This window comes from Leishmania braziliensis, chromosome 18 (genome assembly GCF_000002845.2).
Source record: "Leishmania braziliensis MHOM/BR/75/M2904 complete genome, chromosome 18".
Lineage (NCBI taxonomy): Eukaryota > Euglenozoa > Kinetoplastea > Trypanosomatida > Trypanosomatidae > Leishmania > Leishmania braziliensis.
This window is the reverse complement of record NC_009310.2, coordinates 381,645-392,329: the sequence shown is the minus strand read 5'-3', so window position 1 is coordinate 392,329 and position 10,685 is coordinate 381,645. Positions and strand designations below refer to the sequence as shown.

General features: G+C 61.2%; 3 protein-coding genes across 3 annotated transcripts; all 3 read right to left on the bottom strand.

The window, feature by feature from the left end:
• Window positions 1-788: 788 nt before the first annotated feature.
• On the bottom strand, window positions 789-2,207 carry LBRM_18_1030 (conserved hypothetical protein; the record flags this gene model as incomplete). Its single annotated transcript, XM_001563977.1, has 1 exon — window positions 789-2,207. One exon carries the CDS (start codon window positions 2,205-2,207, stop codon window positions 789-791), a length of 1,419 nt encoding a protein of 472 aa, XP_001564027.1.
• A 794-nt stretch (window positions 2,208-3,001) lies between these two features.
• Window positions 3,002-6,808, bottom strand: LBRM_18_1020 (conserved hypothetical protein; the record flags this gene model as incomplete). Its single annotated transcript, XM_001563976.1, has 1 exon — window positions 3,002-6,808. One exon carries the CDS (start codon window positions 6,806-6,808, stop codon window positions 3,002-3,004), a length of 3,807 nt encoding a protein of 1,268 aa, XP_001564026.1.
• A 922-nt stretch (window positions 6,809-7,730) lies between these two features.
• LBRM_18_1010 (putative mannosyltransferase-II) lies at window positions 7,731-9,788 on the bottom strand (the record flags this gene model as incomplete). Its single annotated transcript, XM_001563975.2, has 1 exon — window positions 7,731-9,788. One exon carries the CDS (start codon window positions 9,786-9,788, stop codon window positions 7,731-7,733), a length of 2,058 nt encoding a protein of 685 aa, XP_001564025.2.
• Window positions 9,789-10,685: the final 897 nt, after the last annotated feature.

Below are 10,685 nucleotides of genomic sequence, written 5' to 3'. Positions count from 1 at the left end.
GGGCAACCACAGGGCGAGGGGGGGTCCCCCCCCCAACAGAGAAAAGCCCCTTTTTGGCGGTTTTCAATTTCCCAAAGGAAAGAAAAACGGGTTGGGGCCAAATTCGAGGCCACCAAGGGGTTCACCGATGGACAACGCTGGTTGAGGAGGGCCATACCAGAGCCGAAGAGAACAAGCCAAGTCGCCAAGCAAAGAAGAGACTTGGCGGGATGTGTCTTCCCTCCGGTGCGCACGCTACTTGGCTCCGAGGCAGCGTGCGTCAGTAGCAGTAGGGGCAACAACACCTCTATTGCCTCTTCGACTGCTCAGTGTTGGAGAGCACCTCTCTGAAGGTCACTGGTGATGAGAATAGGGGTTGGAGAGTGGTGCAAGGGAGCGAGAGAGAGAGGGGGAGACATATATCTGACGATAGTAGTGGAGGGCGGCGTGGAGATGGGGTGGCGAGCTGCAATGACGTCTTCCCCAGGGTGCCCTCAGCGGGGATGATGACGTGGCAACGGACGAAGGGAAAGAGGTGCGCGCCGTGCGTGCGTTCACAGCGCGTACGCTCGACGCTCCCATGAAGAGACGCTTCATGGCCACACTTTCCTCCTAAATGCTGTCTTCACCTTCCGCTTTGAGGTGCCTTTGCCAGGTGGGCTGCGAGGATGATTGTGGGGTGTCAGTACGTGAGGGGGTGGGGGAGTTCGGCAGCCTTCAATGCGCCAGTCGACAATGTGTGGAGGTATCGCCGTCGTGCTCGCGGGAGGCACGCGAAACGACGAGGGCACATCAGGTCCACATCGCTCTCACACTCGCTCATGAGTGTGGTGGTGCACGTACTCCATCATCCACTGCGCACGAGGGCTGCGACACTTTGGACAGCAGGTCGGGTCGTCTTCGTACGCACGTCGACGTCGGCCCACGCTCCTCGCACGCTTGCCAGGTGCAGTCCTCTGATGTTGCTGCGCCTTCTGTGCCTTCTCGTACTCGGTGAAGCTCTGCTCCACCTCGCCTCCCCACAGTGTTCGAGGGCGAGCCGCGTAGACGTGAAAGCAGCGAAGGCAGCGGACGAGCTGAGGTGTGTTGCTTTTCACTAGCTCATTTTTTACCACCGCATTGTGCAGCATCACGGCGGCCTCGGTTGTGGCGTGCAGCGAGGATCGCTTGCCATTCACGTGGGCTAGGGTCTTGAGCGCCGCAACCGGCGCCAGTGGAACAGCGACGATGCGGCTCACCTCTTGCTGCGTCGGAGATCGACCTTGATGAGCCTGGCGGAAAGCCCGGCACTCTGCGCGGTAGACACCAGGGTCTTTGGCAAGACGCACATTGTGGTGCTGTCGCGCGTGCGTGAAGGCATCGCGGAGGGCTTGCTGCTGCCGCAGCAACTCTGCGGAGGCGGCAGGCGAGGGTAGAGGTGCTGCGGCTGCGGCGCTGTGCGTTCTATGTGGCGGCCACACGTGCTGAGGCTGCTTTGGGATGGGTGCGCTAGCAAATTCGGACGAAGTAATATATGCCGGCGACATGGCGGCCGCAGGATGGAGGACCGGTACCGACGGCGACGCCGCTGTTGCAGACGCTACGAGACCATCACCGGATGGCACCTTGCTCAAGTCTTCGGTGCCGCTCTCGCCACCATTGCAGTCGAGAAGCTGCTCGAGCAGCGATGTTCGTTTTAAAGCTTTACGGGCGCGCGCTCGCTGCGTGTGCACCGCTGCTGGCGCGGGTGCAGCCGTTGACGCAGCGTGAGGCAGCAGACTGTCGCGATGCGGATCGCGAGCCCCGTGGCCGTTTCGCTGTGAGGAGTAGAAGAGGAGCTGCGATGTCGCCGCGGCGGGGCAGTGCGCTGCTACAGAAGTGCAGCGCACGACAGACGCTCTGCCACTCCACGAGAGCATCCTGCCGACAAGGCAACTATTGCTGTGAGTAGCACCATAGAAGGGGGGGGGCGGAGAGGAGAGAGGGAGAGTGGGGAGTGAGGAGGAGATCTGAGCGGGTGTGCAGATGTGAGCCTCCCCTTCCCTCTGGAGACGATAATGCTCACCAGGCTTGCCAGCGAGAGAAAGGGGTGGGGGGGGGGACACACAGCAGGGCTTTCCTGCTATTCTTGTCCAGCAACAGACGTGCGTGCGCCACTGAGCCGAGGAAGAGGAAGAGGGGAGGAGAGGAGGTCCATCGATCTTCTCATTTTTGCACCTCCCGAATTCGCTGTGTGCCGGCACACACATACACACACAGGCCCAGCAGTTCTATCCTCCTCTGCTCTCATTTGCTGGCGCTCTCAGTGAGAAGATGGGCAACGAAGACTTCACGCTCACGCACGCGTACCAAAACAGCCGCTCGTGGGTTTCGATTGCTTTGTTTTGGCCGTGTTGGAAGTAGGCGCAACTTCCATGGAGGAGGAGGAAACACAAGAAAAACACCGGCGCAGGGGACAGGGAAGAGGTGTGATGGGCAAAAGGTGCTGCGAAGAGAGTCTTGATGGTGATGGTGCACGGGGCTAGGAATGAGGCTGATGATGAAATGAGCACTACCCCTCTCGAGAGGCATCGCAGCGCGTCCCCCCTCTTTCCTGCCTACGTGCTTCCTCATCTCCATCGTTTAACTCGCTCACCGTCTTCCCCTCGCATGTACTTACCGGGCCCGCTGCTTATTCAGAGAGGGAGGGGAGGAGGGGAGGGAGAGCGAAAATAAGAGAGGCACATCTTGCCACTATTATCCCCCTAGCTACTCACTCCCCCCTCCCCCGATCACCACACACGCACACGTGCCCCAAACATGCAAAGGCACATCGATGGACACACACACACACACACACACACACACACACACACACACACACACGCATACGTGAGCATGAGCGCGGTAATAGAGAGGGTTAGTTAGTACGCATTAGTCGTTGCTCTGGCGAGGAGCTCTGTTATTCGTGGCGATTACGAGAAGAAGACAAGCACACAGCGATGCGAATGACTATTGCACTGCGCGCACAACATACATACAGGAGCCCACGCCGGTCACTTCACTACTCGTGCACTTTCGTGGCCTTGGCCATCTTCTGAGAGCGCTTCTTGGCCACCGCTGGCGCCGGCGAAGCTTCCGTGGAAGGGCTAGCCTCGACCGCCGTTTCCCTCTTCGTCTTCTTCGCGTGCGCGGCCTCAGAAACAGCGGCGGCCGGGCCGCGGTGGTCCTTTGTGCTGCGACTGCGCTTGTGGTGGTGCTGCGGAAGCTGGAGTGCGCCTGTCGTGACCTTCTCGCTCTTTTTGTGCAAGACGGCCCCGCGGAGCCGCGGCACCGCCCTCCCCTGGTGGTGTGCGGGGACACGAGGACGATGGTCGTCCTTGGATTCAAACCCAGCGTGTCCCGCAGCATCTGAGCCATGCGACACCTCCACGACAGGAGTGAACGCGCTCGGCGGTGCCGGCAAAAGTGCGCCTCGCCCCACCTGTAGAATGGCGTCGTGCAGCTGCCGGCTTTTGGCGACTTGCCTCTCGGCGCTGATGCCCACAACATAGAGGGAGGACGGAGCGAGCGCGTCGTAGAACATCATACCACGTTCACGCAGCGCTGCACGGGCGATGCGCACGGCATGCGCCGCCGGCTCTCGTTCGACAAGCTGATTGATGTACTCCCGCCCGTTGGTGTCGGCGTCCAGCTCATCTAGCTGCCAGAGGCGAATGACAGCGTTGGCTGCTGCTGCTGCGGCTTCCTCTGCTGCCAGCGTGTCCGCCTCACTGGAGGCTAGCTCGATGCCACTTGGAGGCGCTGCTTCGTGTTGCGCAGACGCTACCGACGCTGCTGCAGCGCCGATGCTGAGGGCCCGATCAGGCTGCAGCACTAGGCGCGGGTGGAACTTCATCGCAAAGTCGAAGGCGCACGGGCTGGATGTGAACGCCTCCACCTCACCAGCTGTCGCGTTGTGGCCCTCAAGGTGGCGCAGCAGCACAGCCACCACTGACTGGGCCAGCTGTACAAGACGACCCATAATCATCAGCCGCGGCGTTAGCACCGTGAACGGACTCGCGGCTGGTGCGTAGGGTGTAGCGATAAACATGCCTTGTTGGTCGCCAAGCTTGCGCACCAGCGCCGCCGCCGCCACGGCGGTCTTGTCGTTGTCGTCATCGGTGAAGGGAAGCACCAGTGGTGTTGACCAGTCATGCGTGGCGAGGAGCTGGACAAAGCGCAGGAAGCCCCCAGCAGGTGTCTTGGGCGTGTGCGGCGCCGGCTGCAGGTACGCGTGCGCTACAAGCAGCTCGACTGCTTCTGGTTGCACAAACTCGTAGAGGTACATGGCACCCATCCACCGTTTCGCCAGCCTCACCGCGTGCGAGTAGCTGTGATGGCCAAATGCGATGGTGCGCATAAACTTGGCGTGCTGCGCAGTCCAGTGCAGCTTCATCTCCAGCAAGTTTGCCTCTGTGTCACGCTGCAAAGCACGTAGAAGAGACACTTCACGGTAGTGGGCGACGTAGACACGGAAGAGGTAGCCGCGGTAGATGATGTCGACAGACTGGCTGGTACACTGGGTGCGGATGGGGCTGCGTACAACGTCGCTGCTGCTGCTGCTGCTGCTGCTCTTCCCACCATAGTGCGCCTGCAGCGTCTTGGCCAGCTGGGCAGCAATGGCACCCTTCATCATTGCAATTGCCTCCATTGTGTCAGGGATCTTGTGGTTGTCGTCGATGTTCAGCACGCAATGGATCGGCTCGATCGTTGGCGCCGTGCTCAGTCCCGCAAAGCTCGCATCGGCAAGGTCGTCTGTCGTGTATGTGAGAGCCAAGTGCGGGCGAACTGGGAATACCTCGGTGTGGCGTTCGCTCGCAGCGATGACGTCGAGGGAAACGATGCGGCAGGGGACACTGCCGCGCGGCAGGTTCTGCAGCATGTACTGCACCGCCTTGGTTGCCTCGAGGAGGCTGCGCTGCATCAGCGGGGCGGCGTCGCGCCACTCGCCGCCGACCCGCTCCGCCAGGTATCCGTCCAGGCCGCCAAGCAGCACTGCCACCGCCGCCTCGGGCGCGACATGCGCGCGCAGTGCAAACTCGACGATGCGGCACAACACCGTAGAGGCGGACAAGGCTACAGTCGTGTGCGTGCCCTGGTCCTCCGGAAAGGTCCACAGCACGCAGCGGTAGATGGCGCCGTCGCTGAATTGGCGCGTCGAGGTGAGGCCAGTGCCCCAGAAAGTGTTGAAGCGCTCGACAGCGCTGGTGTCTTCGATGGGCGGTCCGCGGGTGAGGCGGTTGCGACCCTCTGCTTCGCTGGTGAGCTGCACGACAACCCGCAGACGGTCTGCGTCGGTTCTCCAGACGGTAATGTAGTTACACCGCACACCTAGTGCCTCCTTCAGCACTCGCAGCGTGTCCTGGATCGCCTCGACGCGTGGGGCGCGCCAGAGACTGCTCTTCTTGATGGCAGCCGGAGAGCGATCCATCGTTTCCACAGGAGACGTGGTAGTCTGGTTCAACTGGACGGTGAGGGCCACGTCGTAGCGCAGCGGCAGAGGCTGGAAGGCGATGCGATCGACTACTTCGACAGCGAATGGGTGCTGCAGGGCCTCCTCCGCGGCAGGCCCTACAACATGCCTGAAGAAGGCAGCGGACGTGCGGAAGAGGACGTTGTGCGGCTCGCCTGCAAGGCGCAGAACGCTCACCTCACCCTGTTCCTCCGCTGCCGGCACCTTAACAGGGCGGGCCGCGCTGCTCCCGACTGTCTCTGGAGTGCCAAGGAAGAAGCCCCGCGAGAGTTGCACCCACACAGCGCGTACAATGTTGTCCAGAGACATGCCCGCTGTCACGATGCCCTCCTCGAGCAGACGTAAAACAATGGCCGCAACGACGAACCCGTTCAGCGCCTCCGGGTGTCCTGAGGCGGCGGACATGAGGCCGGTGTGATGGGCCCAGCACTTCAGCACGACGATGGCGCGGCGCACGCTGGCGCTGGCGATGCACACTTCGTGCAGCTTCTTCAGATAGTGCGGCATGAGGTAGTCTTCCAGGATGCAGTAGCTGTAGTACGGGTGCTTGCGCACTACCGCCATATTCACGGCGTGTCCAGGAAAGACGGAGGGGCGGAAATGGAGGTTCACGAAGAGGGTTTCGTAGGCGTCTGCGGTGGCACGACGCCGGCGGAAGCGCAGCTGCAGAATCTGTTTGTCTGCCAGTGCATAACACCCGTGAATCGGCACCACCCGCACCTCCACCCGACTGAGTCGCGCGGCGGCGGCCACGTTCAGCTCCTCCTTTTCCGCCCCCTGGGTTACCTTGCCGTGCTGACGACTTCGAGAAGACGCGCCTTGGCCCTCCTCGCTGTCTCTGTCACTATCTGTGTCGGAGGCTGCAGCGTCCACCGCCGCCGCTGCGGAGGAGTCTGACTTCTGCTTCGCTGCACCGCTCACGAGTTGCTCCAAGTACTCCTGGATCTCGCGGAGGAAGGACTGACGGCGCTCGAGGTAGAGACCGCCTTTCAGGTCTGCAGCGGTGCAGCGGTTGACAGGAATGGAGAGCACCAAGTCTGCGCCCACTCCGCGCTGCGCGTGCAGCTCAGGAAACGGTGTGTCGTGAACGCACGTGCGAAGCAAGAAGCTACCGGCGGGACTGACGACGTCCAACTGAAGAGCGGGAGCAGCCGCCGTAACGGTGGTGAACTCGCTTTCCTCTCGTGCCCCTGTCACTGCCCGTTGAATGATCGCCACGTGGCGGGTCTCTACCTCCGTGGGATAGCCACAACTTTCGTAGTACTCGTGTAGCACGCTGTGGATGTCGCGGAGGTGTGCCTCCACCCGCGTCATCAGCTGGTCCGACCAGCTGAGTTGGTAGCGTTGCAGTGCCATGTGGTGGTTGAGGCGTTGGTTCAGCGTCCGTGTGTAGGCGCGCCTGGGAGTGCTGGAGACAGCGAGAAAGGAGTTGGAAAAGACGAGGAAGAGTTTAGGCTTCATTCAATGCGTCCACTCTCGGCCATACAACGGGAGTTTTACTCCACTCTGCCCCCCGACCCCGCCCCGGGCCCCAATCGTGCGGTGCGAAGCGGCCGTAGGCCACGCCTTGCAGCAATGCACCAACTCAGCCGTCTCCGCACCGCCTCGGTATCGCACTCTACACACCCGCCCCTCGCTCCGCAGGCTCCCTCCACCAGTGGGCCACGAGGGCCGCGCGAGACACATTCGAGTCACGCTGACACGCTGCCCCATCATGTGGGTGGTGCAAGTGTGCGCACCGGTGCAGGTCGATCCGACGCAGCGCCACGCAGAGCCTGACCGCCGACATCCGCTGCGATACACCGTCCTGGCCTCCCTACGACGTAGGTGCTTGACCCTGTCCCCACCAGAGGTGGCTCAGCATTGGCAAGGGAGAAAGGGGGAGGGGGTCTGCTTGGCTTCTCCACGGAGAGTCGGAGGGGGTGCTGAACCCTGAGATACCAGGACTTGGGGGTGCGTGGTGGTGGCTGACATCATCGCACAGTGGCAGCAGAGAGAGTTGTGTGGGGAAGCAAAAAGTGCGTCCAATCCTGTGCAGTCAGTTTATCGTGTTACGCGACACGATAAGAAGTGGCCAGGAGTAGCACGCCATCTCGCTTCACTGCCTTTCTCTCAGACAAAGCGACCTCCCCCACTCCCGCCGCCCCCCGTCTCTCTCTTCCCCACCACAAACTCAGAGGAGCTGCAGATAGCAAAGAATTTCGCGTGCGTGCGCGCCCTCCTCCTTTATTTTACCTCTCGGCTTAGAAATAGCTCCAATATTCAACGGGTGTCTACTTCAGGTCCAGGGAAGGTGATTAGGAAAAAGAATACCGCCGAGCATGCCCCACAAGATGCACCACAGCAGGATGAGCTCGCTAACGAGGCTCGTCGGCCTCGCTGCAAGCTGCGTGCCTAGCAGCCAGTACAGCGCCGGGCATGCCATGACAAAGCGGTTTGTGACTTGCACGTGCATAACGGTCAGGGCCAGTGCTAATAGCGCGACAAGGTGTACCACGTTCGAGGAGCGCACTAGTGCCATGGCGGCAATCCACATACGCTGCTGCGTCGTACGCCATGCTCCGGCTGAGGGCGTCGTCGCGGCTCTGAGGTTTAGCCACGCTGGTGCTAAGTAATAGACACAGATGCACAGTACGGTCAGCAGCGCCACCGGGAGTGCCAGCACAACGTTGGGGAAATTGGCGGAAGTGTAGGCGGAGAAGAGGCTGACGCCCCAGTGCTTCTTCTGCAGCATCGGGTACAGGTTCCAGAAGGCGTGGCCAATGTGTGCCTTGTCGGTGGCGTTCCACACCTGCAGCACGAAGCGCTGATAGCCAAAGTAGTTCATGGCAAAGTACGGCAGCGTCACGCAGATGCACTCCAGCGCTACAATAAAAATACGAAGCGGATGCGGTATGCGTTGCAGGGGCGGGCGGAGAGTGGGGCAGCGCGCCACACGACATGGACGATCCTTCCCTGCGCCACCATGCTTTGCAGCCGCAGACATGGCCATACGCGCGGACGGTCCAGCCAGCACTGCCGAGGCCTGCGCCTCGTACACCGCCGGCAGCGCCAGCTGCACAGCGAGGGGAAAGAAAAGAAAACCAGCGAAGGTGAACGCATTGGAGCGAAAGGAGCCGGCCAGCGTGAATAGCAGCACCGCCGCTACTTCTGTGCTGCTGAGGAAGCTCTGCTTCCACACCATCGTGATCTCCCCGGACGCTCCAGGGGTGGCGTTTCGTAGGAGCGAGGGGATCCCAGGAATGTGGCTGCGTGCGGTGGCACCGCCGCCGATGGTGTTTGTCGCCAAGGCCCACTGCTGAGCGAGAGGGGGAGGGGGGGCAAGTCGTGCTTGTGCCGGTGCTTTTGATGTTGTTGTTGCAGCGGGGTCAGGGGTTGTGAGACTTGACAGATACGACGCGATGCGCAGCTGCACAGCCCATGGCAGCGGCTCATGCCAAGCGAGAAGGTACAGGCCAAACATCGTGACTAGCGCAAACAGGCTTTCTGTGTACACTACAACAGTGAATACCATGGCGGGTGTGATGACCCACACCAGCACTGCCCCACCAACGATGCGGCGACGGCGCAGAGCGGCTTCCTTCGCTTCCGCTACAGTTACAGGGAGCGGGGCGTGGATGTCAGGCGCGTCTAGGACCGTGCCGGTCATTCCGCACATAAGGCGGTAGCAGAGGGTTGCCTCTGTCGTGCTTTGAATCGTCGCCTCCGCTGCCTCACTGAGTTGCATCTTCGCGTAGTTGCTCGACTTCTCTGACTCAGGAGTCGACGAAGGCCGCTTGGCTGAGCGCCATCGGCAGGTGCATTGCACCGCTTCGGGCCCCAAAAACGTTAGAATGGTGAGACGTCGCAGCAGCACGCCGGCAAGGCAGGAGGCAGTGACATTCACCAGGCACACATAGAAGGCGACTGGCGCAATTCTGTGCAGAACAGGGGCGAGTTGCCGCGTGACGTGCTCAAGGCTGCGTATCAGCACCGGCAAGCCAGGAAAAAAAACAACTTGATTCTCACATAGGTATCCGTGGTGGGCAATGAAGAACAGGTGCGCGCCATCCCAGTTGCGCACCATCGAGAAGCGCGCGTCGTCGTAGAGCTCCTCGCTTGTGTCGAAGACGAATGAGCCACCTGGAGCGCGAAAGAGGATCGGAGCGACAGTGCGGCTGAACCACATGAGGCAGAGGAGGAGGAGTCGCGCCACCACGATGCAGAGGACGAGCGCCGTGTCGGTGCAGGTGCTCAAGTAGTCCAAAAGGTTGAAGGAAAAGCCGGCGTAGGGCGCAAGTACGGAGGCCAGCAAGCGGCTCACCGATGCGACAACGCTGCGTTGAAGGAGGGCCATACCAGAGCGGAAGAGAACAAGCCAAGTCGGCAAGCAAAGAAGAGACTTGGCGGGATTGTGTCTCCCTCCGGTGTGCACGCTACTTGGCTCCGAGGCAGCGTGCGTCAGTAGCAGTAGGGGCAACAACACCTCTATTGCCTCTTCGACTGCTCAGTGTTGGAGAGCACCTCTCTGAAGGTCACTGGTGATGAGAATAGGGGTTGGAGAGTGGTGCAAGGGAGCGAGAGAGAGAGAGAGGGGGAGACATATATCTGACGATAGTAGTGGAGGGCGGCGTGGAGATGGGGTGGCGAGCTGCAATGACGTCTTCCCCAGGGTGCCCTCAGCGGGGATGATGACGTGGCAACGGACGAAGGGAAAGAGGTGCGCGCCGTGCGTGCGTTCACAGCGCGTACGCTCGACGCTCCCATGAAGAGACGCTTCATGGCCACACTTTCCTCCTAAATGTTGTCTTCACCTTCCGCTTTGAGGTGCCTTTGCCAGGTGGGCTGCGAGGATGATTGTGGGGTGTCAGTACGTGAGGGGGGTGGGGGAGTTCGGCAGCCTTCAATGCGCCAGTCGACAATGTGTGGAGGTATCGCCGTCGTGCTCGCGGGAGGCACGCGAAACGACGAGGGCACATCAGGTCCACATCGCTCTCACACTCGCTCATGAGTGTGGTGGTGCACGTACTCCATCATCCACTGCGCACGAGGGCTGCGACACTTTGGACAGCAGGTCGGGTCGTCTTCGTACGCACGTCGACGTCGGCCCACGCTCCTCGCACGCTTGCCAGGTGCAGTCCTCTGATGTTGCTGCGCCTTCTGTGCCTTCTCGTACTCGGTGAAGCTCTGCTCCACCTCGCCTCCCCACAGTGTTCGAGGGCGAGCCGCGTAGACGGAAAGCAGCGAAGGCAGC